The 18,180-nt window shown below is 46.7% G+C and overlaps 1 protein-coding gene across 2 annotated transcripts in view; it reads left to right on the top strand.

The window, feature by feature from the left end:
• GRAMD1B (GRAM domain containing 1B) overlaps nucleotides 1–18,180 on the top strand; it is a 167,542-nt gene that overhangs the window by 22,101 nt on the left and 127,261 nt on the right. For both annotated transcript variants that reach the window (XM_038535847.1, XM_038535846.1), the window contains exon 2: nucleotides 15,816–15,893. In XM_038535847.1, the coding sequence (XP_038391775.1) occupies nucleotides 15,816–15,893 (78 nt within the window). The remainder of the gene's footprint in view (nucleotides 1–15,815; nucleotides 15,894–18,180) is intronic.

Genomic DNA, 18,180 nt, shown 5'->3' with positions numbered 1-18,180 from the left:
CCAAATGGCCAAAGTGCTTCATTAGGACTGTTATTTCTTCTGATTGGAAAAAACCAAGATAATGATTTCACCATAAACCAGTCCCCCCCCCCCGCCCCGCAAGAGGGAGGGCCAGTGGAGTTGGATGGGGGATGGATGGGGCTGGGTATGAGCCCGGGAAGGGGGAGGCAGGCAAGCTGAAAGAACTCTTAAACAACACAGTCTGTGGTCTGTCCTTGAGCTTCAGGGGCCGTCCATGGGGCAGTTTGTCTGTGACAGAGTTTCTGGTTAACTATCCCCTCCTTCATGTGCTTTTTGGGACAATAAGCATTCCTGCTTTCCAGATGCATCAACCTCTCCTCTCCCCTTGGCTTTTTGGGGGCAGGACACAAGGCTTTCCTTACTTTTTTAAGAATTTTATTTGAGAGAGAGCAAGCTTCAACAGGGAGAAGGGACAGAGGGAGAAGGAGAAGCAGACTCCCCACTGAGCAGGGAGCCTGATGACACGGGACTCCATCCCAGGACCCCTGGAATCATGACCTGAGCCTTAGACAGATGCTTAACTGACTGAGCCACCCAGGTGCCCCAACACAAGGCTTTCTGTATCTTCCCTACTTCGTTACTTCCAGCACTCCTTTGATTTTTGTTAACTAGAGGGAAACAGGTGGTGACAAAATTAGCTACCAGTTGGGAAGCTGTAGTCATAAAACATCTTGAAAACATATTTATTCTTAAATGGACTTGGTCTTTAAAGAAGTAAAATAGACGCATGGCACCTTTTCTTGGGCTTCCGAAATGCTCTTGTGGGTGTTCGCTGGCGATTTCTGGGGAATCAGGTGCCCCAAGCTATTGCAGGTTGGCTCCTGAATCAGGCTACTTCTGCTGCAGCTGGCGGTAGGACCAAGTTGGCACGGCCACCAGGATGGCTTCCTAAACTTCTGTGAAGTGGCCCCCAGGGCACCAGGCCTCCTGCTCCTGCTCTGTGCTGGCCTGTCCCTCCCCTGTCCTGCCCTCATACCTGCAGGGGATGATGGCACTGGCCTCTCCTTTCCCGAGGCTCCCCCATTGGGCTTCTGGCCAGCCCTTCACAGGCCTCCTAGAAGTCTCCCCAGGCCTGGCTCTAGCTCGAGGAAGTCTTCCCCTGTCCCTACACACCTTGCTCTGTCTTGTTTGGCTTCCCTATGGCCTTTTTTCAGCAGCTGGTTGTTGAGACAGCTCTGCTCTTCTCTAGGCATACGTTGTTCAAAAACTTATTTCTGTGGTTTCACTTGTGGCCTTGTGACCTCATGGCAGGTGCCATTACCTGGCAACCCGTGCCATTTCACATCAGCACCTGTTGACTGGTCTGGGCAAATGCTTGTCACCTTTTTTTTTTTTTTTAATTGAAGTATAGTTGACACACAATGTTGTATTAGCTTCATGTCTATACCGTAGTGTACATAACTCTATATGTTAGACTATTCTCTTGTCGGTTCTCATCTCAGTATTTTTGTTGCCTGAAACTTCCCAGATGTTCTTGCTTTGTGGCCGAGCGCTGCCTCCTGCAGGGCAGACTGTTGATGGTTTTATCACAAGGAACACACACTCCTCCCAGGCTCCCTACTTCGCCTGCAATTCAGATCCCCCTCACTCTCATCCCTCAGGTCGGTGGTTCCTGCCACCCACCCCTTCCCAGCTTTAAGTGAAAGCCAAGGCCAACATTGTCCTGTACTCAAGGGGATAGAAGGAAGAATTCAGGGGCAGGTCACCTGTACCGAAACCCTGTTTTCCTTAGCTTATCACTGCTTTGCTCTTTGACGGGTCAGGTCCCCCTATAAACCCTTATTTTCTTCACCTTTATTTTATTTTATTTATTTATTAGAGAAAGAGAGCACAAGCAGGGGAAGGGCAGAGGGAGAGGGAGAAGCAGACTCCCCACTGAGCAGGGATCCTGATGCAGCTCGATCCCAGGACGCTGATGGGCCTGAAGGCAGACACTTAACCCACTGAGCCACTGCTCCTTTTCTTCATCTTTAAGACAGCGATCAGAGTATTTACATTCTTACTTTATGAGGTTGGAAAGATCAGATGTAAGAATGTGCGTGGAGGCACTTTGTAGACCAGAAAGCATCGTTCCTGTGGACTTTTATTGTTAGTATTAAATACAACATATTAGAACGCAGTGTCTTGAACACACTGAAAAAAGTAGCGAGTATTTGCCCTAAAGATTTTTTTCTCAGGCAGCCAATAGGGTATCCCCAAGGTAAGGGCAGAGCTGCCGGTATCACTAGTGCTAACTTCTCAGGCTTAGATTTGTGGCTCACAGGATGGAGAGCTCTGGGTCTAGGAGGAAAAAAAAATAGTGAATTGGGCCTTGACTATGTCAGAGGGAAGAGGCAGCCAGGCTTCTGCGTGGTATGGGACTCAGTGGCCAAGTGGAAGGTGCAGTGATTGAGGTGTGAGGTCATGCAGAAGACACATTTAATGCAGAGGGGACAATGAACACAGTTGGGAGGAGTGAGTGAGCCTGGTTTATTCGGGGAACACAAGTGATTCTATGTCAGCTGCACATTAGCGGCTTAGGTGGAGCTCTCTGTAGGGGAAGTTGAGAAGTTGGGAAGAGGAGACTGGTTTCATGTTTCAAGGCCTGTGTACGAGGCAAGCACCTTGGACTATCTTGTAGGGCGTTAGGGGGAAACTTGAAAGGGTTTTAACCTGGGAAGAGGCGCCTTTAGCCCTGATTTAGACAATAACGCAGGGTAGTCCAGGCATCTTGTACTGGGGCCATGCTAGGGCCAGCGAGCATCAGCCAGTTGTGCACGTTGCTCCCCAGCTGTGATGTTAGCTTGAAATTGGCCACGCCCAGAATCTTTGCAACACAGAAATTGGCTAATGATGCACACCTGTTTCCTCCTCCCTGGTTGTTAAACACTTATCAGCTCAGTTAAGGGGCCATTTCAAAGATTTACTTATTTTTAATTTTTAGAGAAAGAGTGTGTGATGCATGTGTACTCAAGAGAGAGTGGCAAGAGGAGTGGTTGGAGCAGAGGGAGAGGGAGAGAGAATCTTAAGCAGGCTCCACTCTCGGCACCAAACTAGATGCCAGGCTTGATTTCATGACCCTGAGATCATGACCTGAGCTGAATTCAAGAATTAGACGCTTGGGGAGCCTGGGTGGCTCCATCGGTTAAGCATTTGCCTTCAGCTGAGGTCATGATCCCGGGGTCCTGGGATTGAGCCCCATGTCCAGCTCCCCACTCAGCAGGGAGTCTGCTTTTCCCTCTGCCTCTTCCATCCACCTGCTCGTACTCTCTCTCTCTCTCAAATAAATAAATAAAATCTTAAAAAAAAAAAAAAAGAGTTGGACACTTAGCCAGCTGAGCCACCCAGGCACCTCTAAGGGCCATTTCAATAAGGTAGGGACTTTGGTAGTTTGCACACCTGGGATGTGTGTTAAAAATTCTTTAGGCCCCAGCCCAGAACCTCTGCATTAGAATCCAGGGAAAGAGATGGGGTGGGAACCTATCTCTACAAAAGTGGCAGGTGATTCTTACATAGTCTGATACCTGTCGTTGGTCCAGGGGGCCAGGACAGTAGGAAAAGGAAGGAGGGATGTGTATAAAAGATACGTAGAGGTAGGAGCCGCAGAACTCTGTGGCTGATGGGAGGTAGGGAGCGGACGAGAAGGAACTGCCACAACTGCTTCTGAGTTTCCTTGTCTGGACAACTAAGTAGATGGATGGAGGTGCAGGTAGGTGAGCTAAGGAAGGCAGGTAAAGTTCCTTGGTGGGAGAAGTGGGGGGGGGGGTTATATGCTGAGAGGGCTCTTGGGAGGCAGGGTTTGGTGATGCCTTCCATGCATTTGGATTCAGGGAACCTGGTGCTTGGTAGAACAGGTGGGCTTGGGACAATATGTGGGTTGTTGAAGGCATGGATTTGGATGAGATGGTGGGGGGAGAACGTGTAGAGAAGAGAAGGGACTGCTGGGCAGAACTCTAGCGACAACTTTTCAGAGGTTGGTAGAAGGGAAACCAAGAAGAGGTCAAGCAAACAGCAGTTTGGGTATTGATGACTAAAGTTAGTGGTTTCTTGGAGGGAGGGGTTCCTTTAGGTGTTTCCAGCATTTCCAGAAGTCTGATAAAAGCCACATAGCATTTTTTGGTAATAAGATAACCTAAAACATTGTTTAGAGTGTTTTAGGTGAAGAGTGACTGTAGAGAGTTTGAGGCATGTCATTATATGTGGACCTGAAGTTCTGAATGATAGTTATGTGCCTTTTTTAAAAAAAATATTTAAAAAAAGATTTTATTTATTTACTCATGAGAAACAGAGAGAGGCAGAGACAGAGGCAGAGGGAGAAGCAGGCTCCATGCAGGGAGCCCCATGCGGGACTCGATCCCAGGACTCCAGGATCATGCCCTGGGCCGAAGGCAGGCGCCAAACCGCTGAGCCACCCAGGGATCCCTGTAGTTATGTACCTTTGATTAAAATACACGCACACACACACACACACACACACACACACAGGGAGCATGGATGGCTCAGTTGGTTAGGCGCCCTACTCTTGATTTCGACTCAGGTCATGATCTCAGGGTCGTGAGATAGAGCCCCACAATGGGCTCTGCACTCAGCATGGAGCCTACTTGGGATTCTCTCTCTCTCTCCCCCCCTTCTACCCTTCCCCCTTCTTTTCACATGTGTACTCTCTCATGCATGCACACGTCCTCTCTCTCAAAAAAAAAAAAAAACCCACAAATTAACTAGGAGATAGTGTTTAGTCAGATATCAGAAAGATATCTTTCCAAATCATGATAGTTGGGGATTTGGTTTAAAGGTTCTCGGTGTGGGGCTCTCTGCCTGTCCTGGGAATGTCTCTGGACTTGCCCCTGTGAGGGGAAGTCCATGGAGAAGGGATTTAACTCCTCATTTTGAAGTTTAGATGAAGGAACCAGGATCAAGGTGGTTGTCAAAATAAGGTTTTGGGGGATTGCCTGGCTGGCTCAGTTGGTAGAGCACATGACTGTTGATCTCAGGGTTGTGTGAGTTTGAGCTTCACGTTGGGTGTAGAGACTACCAAAAAAATTTTAAGTAAGGTTTTGGGGTTATCTGTGGACGGAATGCCATCTGGTTTGCGTTGGGTTGAGAAATCTATGCATCTTCCTACTTTGTTCTCCAGTATCAAGGCTCTGGATTAGGAAGCAAAAGATGTCCTAAAGGCAGGGAGGTGGCACAGGAGCCTGAAGGGTGGGGGATGCTGGCCTGTGAGACTCCCCTACCTAGGGCCTTGACAAGTCATCAGAGACTACAAGTTCTGGGAAGCATCTTAGTTGGTCACAGTTAACACTGATGAAAGGTTTACCACTAAATGACCTGGTTAATTTGTTTGTTTCTCTTAAGAGGGCCTAAGATTTTGCTGTGAAGCAAAGTAATGCTTGAGGCCAAGGAAGCTACAAGGGTGTGGGAGCTAGAGAAAAGTGGTGTGTTCCTTAAGAGTGACCAAGAACATTTGAGCTGACACAAGCTCACAAGCTCTCTTGCCCTCTTTCTGCAGAAGCCATTTGAAGAATATAATGGGGTGAGTATAATTATTTTAATTGTGTGTAGTGAAAGGCCTGGAATTTTATGGTGGGTCAGGGAACCTTTACACTTTGTGAAAAATACCTCAGAACAGAGCATTAGAGAAAAGAATTAGTGTTTTTCTCTGCCCCTCCCCCCCAGTAACGCTTGATTATCTGTATTCACAAGAGCCAAGGATGGGCATGTACATTGATTGAAACTCAGGCAATTCAGAAAGAAAGAAACAAAAAAGTTATAGCCTTGGACCTCAAAATCTTTTGTTCTTTAAGATTTTATTTATTTATTCATGAGAGACACAGAGAGAGGCAGAGACACAGGCAGAGGGAGAAGCAGGTTCCCTGTGAGGAGCCTGATGCAGTACTTGATCCCAGGACTCTGGGATCACGACCTAAGCCTAAGGCAGACACTCAACCACTGAGCCACCCAGGCCCCCCTCAAAATCCTTTTCTATTGATTTTTTGCTCCTAGCGTCTAGTTGGAGAACTACATTCTTTCCTGCCCACCCTCCGATGGAGGCCCTGTGAGGCAGGAAGTATGTCTTCATCGTCATCATCATGTTGGATAACTGCGAGTTGGAGCATAACATTGGCAAGGGGTTGGGCAGAGGAGGGTTGGCATTAGAAAGGTTTTCTTAACAGTTGCTACTTTCTTTGGAAATGAATGTCTAGTTCAAGTTGGTATCTCTAGAGCACCAGCGCCTAACACAATCTGTTAGAAGCTCCTTGAGGTCACAGACCATGCTTTTCACCCTGAATAGGGCCCAGGGTACTCAACACCGGCGTTCAGAACATGTTGATGAACATTTGGAGGTGGGTGGTAATCTGGGGAGAGGGTGTCATCTGTATGGACTTAAGAGAACTTGCCAGCAGAGGATCTTTCTGGAGTGGCAGGAGTGTTGAGTGGAAATGAAACATAAAATAGGATCTTTGGTTTTGAGTAAGTGACAGTGTGGTTGAAAGCATAGGGAGTTGAGTCCTTAATTATTGTATCCCAAAGAGTGTGCTAATTTTGGGGGTAAAAGGTAGGGCAGGGTGATGTAGGACCACAGTGTGGGCCGTGGTCATCGAGGAAGATGTCCTTTAGAAGGTGCTGCTTTTGAAAGATCATGACAGCTATGAGATTGAGTAGCCCGATTCCAGATCCCTTCCTAAGCATTTATGGCTATTAATTTTTACAACACTTCAATGAAGAAGACACTTGTCATCCCCATTGTATGTATGTATGTATGTATGTATGTTTTGTCATTCCCATTTTAAAGAGGTCGAAATGGAGTAGTTAGAAGATGGGTCAAGATTGGAATGCTGGCAATCTAAAAAACTCAAGAGCCCTCAGGCTTAATCGAGATGGGATGAATGAAGCAAATCAGAGAGTGCAGAGAAGTATATACCAGGCCCCGGGAGGCCCTGTCCAGACCTGGGATCCTGGGAGTGGGCATGGGCAAACAGCAGGCAGCTTATTAGGGCTTTTCTCGCTAAACTAAGGGGTTTGAACTTGGTTCTGAAATTATGGGAAGTCTGTGGGACATTTAAGCCTAAAGAAGAGATGCAATCAAGTCTGCATTTCAGGAGGACCATCAGTGTCCAGGATAGACTGGAGGGGGGCCAGATTGGCAAGAGGAAAACCATTAGGAGCCTGTTAAAGTAATCCCTGGGAGGAGTGATGAGAGCTTGAGCAAGACAGTGGCCGAGGAGTGATGAATGGGGAACAGGTCGGACCTGCGGGGTGTCAGGAGGTGAAATCTGCAGAATCTGCAGCACTTGCAGTGAAATTGAGGTGGAGGTGCCTCTCGAGTTTAAAAAAAAAACCAAAACATCAACCAAGTGCTCACTTCGGCAGCATGTATGCTGAAAATCTTCAGCCGAGACCTGAACATCTAATTGGCTTTATTACTTCGGTCCTGAAGCACGCAGCATTCTATCTAGCAAGTGGAGCAGCTCTGAGAAGTTGCACAAAATGAAAGGTGTCTCTAGGAAGGCGGGCGGAGTGAGCAGTCCTTAGTGAAAGAAAATATTAATTGAGGCCAGGCCGCCTCGTCCAAGGGGAAAGGGAGGGGATCTCATGCAGATTTGGGGGATGAAGAGGCCCATGCGACTTGACCTCATGGGTGCCACTCAGCGGAATTTCTGACTGAGCAAGTAAGGCTCCCCATTCCTGGGGGAGCTTGGAACTTGGTTTCAGTGGTTGCCATTGTGGACATGTGGCTTTACTTTTTAACACTAAGTTGGAATGAATCCTTACTTGTCCAGTGCCAGGAGGGGAGAAAAAAGAAAAAAAGATGGTGAATTCAGGATTGGCTGTGTTCAGCTTGGGATTCATGTTGGACTCCAGAGAGTTCAGTGCTGATGCAAATATATGATAGTAACATTGCATTAAAACAACATTAAATGGGGGGATGGTAACCCCCATTTCTTGGGGCCTTATTATTTGCCCAGCCTCTTGTTATGTGCCTTATAGTAGTTAACCTGTTCCATCCTCAAGACGGTTGTCCGGAGTTATTTACAACCTAACAGTTGAGGTGACAGGAATGTAGAGAGAAGTAAATAGGCTGCTCTGAGTTACTCAGGTGAGCAGTGGCAAAGCTGGAACTCAAATCCTAGGTCTGATCTGGAAACCTCTGTGCTGTCTGATTAAACTTTACATGTTCTCTATCTGCACTAATATGGAAGCAAATGGCCACATGTAGTTATTGAGTACTTGAAATATGACTGGTATGACTAAGGAACTGAAATTTTAATTAATTTAAATTTAAATAGCCGCATGTGACTAGTGGCAGCTCAGTTCTCTGCCCTGCTATCTTTGGGAGTCACCAGTATATCCATCATAGCTGAAGGCTTAGGTGTGGATGAGATTCCCCAGAGACGTTATTACTGTGGATTTTTCTGTGGGTCACAGGCCTATCTGAGAATCTGGTGAGAGTTATAAATCATCTCCTATGAATATATAATATTATTGCACAGTATTTTGATAAGTAGAGGTTCACAAACTCAGGTTCTCCTGGCATAAAGCTAGAAGAGGTAGGAACCCAACAAAATGTAAACTCCTTGAGAATGGAGATCTCTGTTTTGTTTACTACTCTATACTCCGTGTCGATTTTCCCAAAAATGCCTGGTACGTAGTCAGTATTTGGTAATTTATTAAACGAGTGGCTGACACAGAAGAGTACATGAAGTCCCCCCCCCCCCCACAAAAAAAGAGAGAAACAAAAGTAGGACAAAACCCAAGAACCAGGAGAGGGTGGTGCCGCAGAAGGCAGGAAGGGTGAAGTTTGGAGAGTGGGAATAATCATTGACGTCAGACCTGCCTGGGTGGTCAAATAAGACTAGGACAGGCCACAGCTATCCTTGGCCTGACGGTAACTGAGGTCCTGGTGGATGAAAGAAAAGAGGGGTGAGGGTGCTGTTCAGATTGCAGGGAACTTATTCACGGGTCAGTGGTGAGGAAGTGGAGGCAGTGAGTGTGGAGTCCAGTGGGTCTCAATCCTAGTTGCCCACCAGCATCACTGGGAAGCTTTTAAAAAAAATACACATTTCTGGGTTGGGCGCCTGGCTGGCTTAGTCGGAAGAGCATGCAACTCTTGATCTCGGGGTCGTGAGCTCCAGCCTCACATTGGGTATAGAGAGTACTTAGATAAACAAGTAAAAATAAACTTAAAAAAAATACACATTCCTGGATATGTTCAGACTCTGACACGGCAAGTTTTGGGGAAGGGCCAAAGAGTCTGCATAACGAAGCTCCCAGTTTAGTCTGATGTGGCGTTGACGAGAAAGTTTGGCGCTCACCAAACGTGTGTTCTTTCAATAAAATATGGTCCTGGAGGAAAGGAAGGGAAAATAAAGGAGTTGAGGGAGAGCTTTCTTCTTTTTTCTTCCTTAAATTTAAAGACAACCAGGAGCATATTTAGAAGCAAAAGAACTCTTAAGCAGAGAAGGATTAGTGTGTTGTAATGAGTTAAAGGATATTTGGCTGAATTCTGAATCCCTGAGTCTGCTGGTCTACCCACCCTGCTGTGCGTTTCCATGGGACCCATGACACAGATGCCGCCCCGGTAACTTTGTAGACAAATGATCAGTCTTCACCCAGAGAGCTATTTTCCAAGTAGTTTTGAGACTGTTCAGGTATGTTGTATAAGAAACTGGCGATCATTGGCAGTGCCCCAAATCACATCTGTTTACTTATTTTCTATTATTAGACTTTCCCATACTCATTTGCCAGATGACAAATAAACTATTCTGCGGCGTTCTCACCTGCTTTGCCACCTGCCCTCCTTCCCCGGGTACACCTTTCCTCCTTACACGGAAATAGAGAATGCCAGAGCCATTTCACAGGTGGCTGTAATTCAGCATGAGTACTCAGCCTTCTCTTTTGTCAGTGACCCTACTTTTCATTCAGGTCACTGGCTCTCAAAACTACCCTAAGCGTCTCTTTTCTTCCTCCTGTGCATGGGATGTTTCGAAATATTTATCTGCCAATCTCACTGAGCGTTGAACACAATTGACCTCCGCCATTGATGGTACGCCCACCAAAGCTCAGATATTGCCCAAGACACTTTCTGTAGATGACTTTTACCATTTCTAATCCTCACTGTCATCATTTAAGGTTTGTGGTATATACCCATGCCTGACACTTAGAAAAGTTAATTTATCCAGGATCATCCCGCTAAGTAGCAGAGTCAGGACTAGAACTTGTGTTGTCCTGACTCTAAATCCTGAACTCAGATACTGTGATCGGTTGACTCACAACTTAATCCTCAGCACTGTTCTGTAATTTTGGGCAGTGGGGTAGGGGGCAGGGGGGCAGGGGAATAGTCTAAAAGAAGATAAGGGACTTGACCAAAGTAGAGGCCAATGAGAAGAAACAAGGCTAGGGCAAACCTAGGTTGGTCTGTGTCTCTGCCCTATTTCTACTATATCCACTGCCTAAAAGAGTTTCTTTTTCCTATTTTTGTTAATCAAAGACGTGTATCAATCAAAGCCACCCTGAGTCTTTTGAAGCTTCTAGTAAGCATCAGGTAACATTCTAGATTGCTCTGGTTACAACTAAAAGCAAAGAAATTCGATAGTCTGCACAGCTATAGTGTAGGTACATGGACGGTTTCCATTAAGCTCTAGAAATAACAGCTTGCCCATCCCTGTACCTGTGAATCCTTTGAATCTCTTGACACTCTCCCCTACTCCCCCCACCCCCATCCCCACCCAGGCTTTAGGAGGAGTCCATGACCTCTTTAGTGTTGTCTGCAAGAGAAAGAGCTGTTTGTACATATGAAGCACCCACTCAGGGAAAGAACCAAACACAGTCTCCCTAGCAGGGAGGCTGTACTTTCCAGAGGACAAAAGGACACCTTCCTGGTGGCTTGTGGGTTCAGCCGGTACTTTTATGCAAGTGTCCTGGGTTGGGGGAGGGAGAAAAGGAGACCAGGGGAATCGTGGGAATTTACTAGCCTTCCCTGCAGAGCTTCTTGGTCATAGTCTATGGTTTTCTATCTTCCGGGGTGCGCTTTGGCCTCAAATTACGTGTTTTTCCCAGTTTGTGCCCGTGTTACTGGTTTAATATGACCTTTGAGGATAAGCTCCAAACACTAACTTGCTGGTGGAGAATAAAACCAGGATTACAGATCATCTGATTTGCTTCAGCTGGTTTCCCTCAGGAATATTCTGGAATTTAAAGAAGCCGCTTCCCCACTTAGCAACACGCTCTTTCGAAATTTAATTTCAACCGTGATTTTTATCTGAAGCTTGCATTTACAGGAGGAGGGATTTACTTCTTTAGCCGTGCGAGGGGAACAGCAAACAGTTTGCCTGTACAAATTCCCTTCCTTGAGATGTTAAGCGGACTTTGAGTCATCTAGTGCCCAGATCCAAATCCTTGCTCAGAGATGTTGGTTTTTTTTAAGGTTAGCTCACTGACATTTTTATCTGTTAGTGCCCTCTGCTGGACTTCCTCACAAGTTCTTCTGGACTTGGAGCTTGGAGCCCAGATTGGGCACCGAAGGGCCACTGGGGTCTTCTCTAAAAACAGAGATTTGGGGATGTGGCCTTTGACCTTCTGGCTTTCTGTATCCCTGAACACCCTGCTCTGGTGGTTGTCTTTTGTTCGTGACATCAGAAGACTGTGGATTCCTTTAGGGAATAGGACGAGCTGTCCGGGTTCCAGGTGGCCTGCATCCTTTGCAAAGGCTCATTTAAGAGAAGAATGGAACGAGTTGATGTGAGAGGGTGAGCCAGCATCTGAATCTCGGGAAGTTCTGCTCCACAACATTATTCCCTGGGGATTGAGTGGAGGAGGGATTTGGTGTCCATCTCACTTCTTTAAGACTGTTAGAAAACCAGTTGCAAACATGGGAGGAGAGAGGGTCAGGCCCCTCCTCGGATCTGTAAGGGAGGAGGGATCCTGTGTACCCTAGGGATCCTGGGCCACATGGATTTATGTGCAGTCTCTCTTGTTCAGCATTCACCTTTTCTGACACGTTCCCCCCAGGCCCGCAACAGAAGTGTCGGCCACCCGCACCTCATCTATCCTTCTAGGGTTGCCGCACCACAGCGCACAGTGAATACTTGTGCATCCTTTATGTCCTGGTCTCCTAGCACAGTGCCTGGTATATGCAAAGTGTTTGGTAAATGGAGCTAAACTAGAATGTCTTTTCCTCCAGTTCTGTTGGTCCTGAGTCTATCTGAATTTCAGGTGTCAGCGCTAAAACCCTTATTTATTCACGAGAGACACACAGAGAGAGAGGCAGAGACATAGGCAGAGGACTCCATCCCAGGACCCTGGGATCATGCCCTGAGCCAAAGGCAGACACTCAACCACTGAACCACCCAGGCACCACTGATAAAACCCTTGCTGTGGAAATAATTCCTTCTCGTTCCTTTTTTTTTTTTTTTTTTTTTTTACCAGCCCAGGTGCATGTTATGTCCCGGGAGCATTTAGTATTTATTTCTCAAAGTTATGTTTCACTACTTTTCAATGTATTTATATTGACTCTTACTTTCCAGATCATAAACACGTTGAGAGCAGGATTCTAACACCTGATTCTCAGCTTTATGGTCCATGAGCCCCAGAACGATGCCTTACACATAATAACCACAGCAGTTATATATAGCAGCTCACATATACCAGGCCCTGCTCTCCGTACTTCACATGTGTTCTTTATTTAACATCCTCTAATCTTTGCAACAGTTTTATAAGGTAAGAACTGTCACTGACATGTATCTCCCCCATTTTTGTAGGTAAGGAAAATGACGATCAATCATTTGCTCAGGGTCATGTAACTAGGAAGTGGAGGAGCTTGGATTTAACCCCAGGCAGCATGTTCGAGAGTCTAGACTTCATCGTTGCTTCAATGCTGCCTCTTGTTGGCATGCGTACACATGGAAGGCATCATATAAATATCTGTTCAGTGCATGCAGGTTGATGTTTTTTGGTTATTTAGAGCCAATGAACAGTTTGAAGGTGATCCACTGTCGCTTTCATCTCCACCATCTGCACTGCTTCCTGAGCAATGGGAAGGCCAAAAGGGGGCACCAGAGGTTGGTTCTATTTTGGTTTCAGACCTGCTGAATGGCTTAGGTTCTGGTTTGGAAGTCAGCATTGCCATCTAGTGGGACAGCCTGCTAATAGCAGCTCAGGATTATTTTTCTGAAACCCTGGTATGTTGTCCTTTAATTCTGGGAATCCCTTTATTAGCTTAACTTTAAGTTTTGACTGCCAGAGAGAGTGAAAAAGGAAGAACCAGATTCAGTGCGGTCAGGCCTGGTCTCTTCTTGGAAGAGACTGTGATGCTGATCATAGTCATTTGGGTTGGTTGAGTCTCATTGGCTGTTAGTGTGAAACACTAGGCTGCAGGCTCCTTCCCTTCTACTTCGGCTCACATGTGCTGCCCATGGTATAGACCAGTGTTCCAGTCTTTTTTTTTTTTAAGTTTTTATTTATTTATTCATGAGAGACACACACAGAGAGAGAGGCAGAGATACAGGCAGAGGGAGAAGCAGGCTCCATGCAAGGAGCCCGATGTGGGACTTGATCTCAGGTCTCCAGGATCACACCCTGAGCCGAAGACAGATGCTCAACCGCTGAGCCACCCGGGCATCCCTAGTGTTCTTCTCTTAATGCTCGCCCTGTCTGCTCTGGAATTTGAGCTCCAATCAATCCAAACAGTACTCCAGTTGCCTACTATAGTACAACATGTGTCCCAGGTCATAAAGTAGACAGTGTCTGATGCATTGTAACAAGTTAGTCCCAGGGTAAGAAATCCCACAGGTCAACAACATGATAGCACAGTTTTGTGATATGGAGTTTTTTTTTAATTTAATTTAATTTTATTTAATTTAATTTTATTTTATTTATTTGAGAGAGAGAGAGAGAATGAGGGAGAGTGTGTGAGAAAGAGGGCACGTGTGTGCATGAGCAGGGGGAGGGGCAGAGGGAGAGGGAGAAGCAGACTCTCTGTTGAGCAGGGAGTCTGATTTGGGGCTCGACAGGGACTCTAGGATCATGACCTGAGCCAGAGGGAGGTGCTTCATCAACTGAGCCACCCAGAAGCCCCTGATAAAGGAGTTTTTAATAGACAAGTCTCTGAGACCTTGCAAAGGGTATGATATGATGAGTAGCCCCTCCACAGTGAACAAGTAGCAAAAGTGCTATGATTAGAGTAAATGAAGGAGATAGGCCTGTGTACACACTTTAGTTCTGACAGGCGATTGGAGGCTCTTCTGATTTCTTGTGTATATATGCGTTTGAAAACTTGATACACATTGCTTCTAAGTTTGATAACTTCTTGCTGAAAGAACAGAACGCAAGAGCATGGTTATACCTGTGACCACAGCAAATCAGGTACTGCTTTGATTGAGAGTGTAGAGGCACCAGAGCAAGTTTTGTTCAGAGTTTCAGTCTACGAGGGATCTGGTCTAAGGAATATACTCTGTGGCGAAATTTGAATTTTTTTATATTGAACAATCCCTCAGGACAAGGAAACAATTGAGTTATCCTGGAGCCTCAGTTATGGTGACATTTATGGAAATAGGAATTTGCTATTAATGGGATCTGTGCAAAGCTGGGATAAGGGGTGAGATAAATATTTTTAGGCTTTGTGGGTCTAATGATCTCATTACTGGCTTATTCAGCTCTGCCTTAACTATTCAGTCTGCCATTGTAGCGAAACAGCAGCCAGAGCTAATACGTAAATGAGTAGTTGTGGCCACATTCCAATGAAACTTAATTCATGACTCTGAAGTTTGAATTTCATTTAATTCTTCTATGTCATGAGATGTTATTCTTTTTAAATATATATTTTATTTATTTATTTATTCAGAGAGAGAGAGAGGCAGGGACACAGGCAGAGGGAGAAGCAGGCTCCATGCAGGGAGCCCGATGTGGGACTCGATCCTGGACTCAGGATCACGCCCTGAGCTGAAGGCAGATGCTCAACCGCTGAGCCACCCAGGCATCCAGAGGTGTTAATCTTGTTTTGACTTTTCCCTCAACCATTTAAAAAAAAAAAGCAACCACCACTCTCAAAGAGTTGTAAGAGAGAAAACCCACAGGGAGCTTCAGATTTGGCCTGGGGGTCTATGGTTGGTTGACTTACAGATCCAATGCTTGGATTCCTTAATAACAATAAGAATTATATGTTCATATGTTTAGTTAGTGCCATTAAGATGTTTGAACAGCTTCTCTGAAGTAAGATGAAAGATGGGTGGATTCCACATAACTTCAGTGTAAGCATTTTAAAGAGCTCTCAGCTAAAGCCCTAGAATCATCTTGCCTACAGGGCATCGCGGGGAGGGACTCTTCCCCTGTTCCCAGGAAGCAGAGAGGCAGGCCTGGTGACCCCGGCCCCCATGGAGTCTTTCTCCCTACTAGAAATCTCCCCTCACTCCCGGTAGTGGAAGGAGGGGGGGTGGGCGGGGGCATGGGGTGACTGAGTACCTGCATCTTGAGAGTCTCCAATGAGGTTGAAGAAGAATGGCATTGTTACCCTGCCATGCCGATTAAGAGGCCCAAGTCTAGAAAGTGCTGGAAGCATTTGCTCTCTGAGACTACATAGCCAAGGAAGAGTAAGGTAACAAGTCAGGATCTGCCCCAGATGTGGTGGGCGGGGATTGCACCAAATTTGTGTCCTTTCTCATCCCAGTTGCCTGCCTGTACACTCTGTAGCAGCTTACATGGGGGAACTTGTGTCTCTTAGATTTTGTAAGCCCCGTTTCTTTGTCAAGCTGTGGAGTCTAGACGGCCTCCCCCAGGGTTGAGAAAGAAATTAACGGTTCATATCCTGTGTCTTTCTTCAGCAGCCAACAGAGTAGCCAGCAGAGCAGCCATGACGATGATTCAAGCAGGTTCCTGAGTCCTCGAGCCCGGGAAGAAAGGTAAGACCCTCCCCAAGGAGGGAGGGGATGGGGTGAAGTGTTTGAGTACGATCGCCCCACTAGCGCCGTGGAGAACTGTGGCCGGGGGGTGGGGAGGGGGGCACACAGGAGGCTGCTGGACCTCTCTGCTCAGACCCTCCAGGAAGATAGGATGTTCACCCAGGTTGTGAGCAGGTGCAGCGCCAAGGGGCTGCTTCCCAAGGCTGTTGGTGATCAGCAAGGAGCAAAGGCGGCCGGTGGCAAATCAGAGATGCTGGGGAGACCTCAGGGTGGACTCGGATCGAGGCCCTCTTTAGCGGCTGGGTGCGCTGTGGCTGGGGTCTGAGGACAGCTGCAGGGCCTGGCACCGCATGTGTGGCATCGGATGCCAAGAGAGCACCGAGATTGGAGTGGACCGTGCTATCAGAGGTCAACGAGTGTGGGTAGGCAGGGGGCAGTGAGCGTGGAGAAGCCTCTGCGTGCTCCCCAGAGGACTTAAGGGCCGACTAGCTAAATGCTCAGGGTGTGAGGACCATAGGCCTCTGCTGCACGGAGCGCCCTGCATGGCAGGCACAGGGGTCTGCTGTCTCAAGCGAAGCTCGGGTGCCCGAGGAAGTTGACTGATGTGAACTAAAAAGAGGTCTGGGTTGGCATGCCACGGGGCTCTGCTTTTGGTCTAGTTCTGTTTACCAGTTTTCATCAACAAACCGGTTGAGAAAGGAGAAGGTACTTTTACATCATTTATCAAACTGACGGCAGACACTCAGCTGAGAAGGAATAGACAAGATCGAGGATGATACGCTCAAGGTTTGGTATTTCAGATGGAACAGTGGGCACAGATACAGTATTTCTTTTTAACGTGCTATTATATTTATGTTCTGTATATTAGAAGAGTTTCTCAAATGTAGGATTACTGCAGGGAGCCTCCCTTGGCAGGACTTCATGTGAAAAAGAACTTGGGTTCATTTACCAGCAAAATACGAGTCAATGATACGACAAAGGGACCAAATGATCTCTGAAAGTCTGAGTTCGTTCATTAAACAGAAAAAGATCTCACTGGTTGGTACTACTTCAACCCTATCTGGTGTATCCTGTCCAGTTCTTTGGAAAGAGGTATCGATAAATGAAGAGTCCAGAAAGAATGGTCGAGATGATAATGTATTATTATAAGGATGGTTGAAGGAAAAGTGGCTTAGCCTGGGAAAGAGAAGGTTTTTGGTGACTATAACGCGACTCGTGAAATATCTTATCTGAAAGCCTAAGAAACAGCCAGAGGCAGAGAGGTCATAGCGAGAAGGATTTCAGCTCAGGATAAGGAAGAAAGTCTGTGATTACAGCGGGACTTCAGTGGAATAGGCCTTGCAAAGTACTGAACCGTCTCCTCCACGGAAACCTTCCAGCAAAAGCTAGGTGGTGTGTCACGAGTGGATTCCCTCCTGGGCAAGGGGGGGGTGCGGCTCGGGAATCCTTGTACATAATCTCTTCACATTATGAAGTTGTGTAGTAATGCCCTGGTTCTCCAGTATCAGTTCAGCTCATCCATTCCAACAGAGCAGATAGGAGGCAAGGGGCCCCCAGGGGACGAAGACTAATCATTCTTGTCAAGATGCTTAATCAGTTATGATCTGATGGCAGTTCCCTTTGTCTCTAGTGGCCTACACTCTCTTTTCAGTGCTTTCTGGAATTCATTAACCCTATTCTCGAAATTAGAAGGGGCCATGGAGTTCCCTTGGCACAATTCCCTTCCCTGTGCTTGGGCGTCAGACCTCTCCTGGAGTGTCCTGTCCGTTTCTGGTCATGATGTGTGTAGTTGGTCTTCATCTATCAGCTCTCTGACTAGCAGCTCCTCAACTCCCTTTTTTAAAAAAAAAAAAAAAAAAAAGATTTTATTTTATTTGACAGAGCAAGTGAGCACAAGCAGGGGGAGTAGCAGGGGGAGAGGGAGAAGCAGGTTCCCTACTGAGCAGGGAGCTGCAATCTGGGGCTGGATCCCAGGATCCCAGGATTGTGACCTGAGCTGAAGGCAGACACTTAAACCAACTGAGCCACCCAGGTGCCCCTCCTCAACTCCGATTATGTCAGCTGCTCGGGGTGTTCCTAGGAGGGAAGAATAGGTGATGAGCTGCAGACTCTTTTTCCCAAGGCAGCTCCATCTCTTACTCTAGGACGTGACTGCTTGTAAACTAGAGGAAGCCCTACCTCCTGTCCGCTCTTTGGGATTGTATACGGACATACATTCTATTCTAGCTCCTTCTCTGCCCACTTCCTCAACCAAATGAAATGTTACAAAGGGTTTCCAGTCCAAACT

The sequence above is a fragment of the Canis lupus genome, chromosome 5 (genome assembly GCF_011100685.1).
Source record: "Canis lupus familiaris isolate Mischka breed German Shepherd chromosome 5, alternate assembly UU_Cfam_GSD_1.0, whole genome shotgun sequence".
NCBI classification, from domain to species: domain Eukaryota; kingdom Metazoa; phylum Chordata; class Mammalia; order Carnivora; family Canidae; genus Canis; species Canis lupus.
This window is presented reverse-complemented; position numbering and strand designations above follow the sequence as displayed.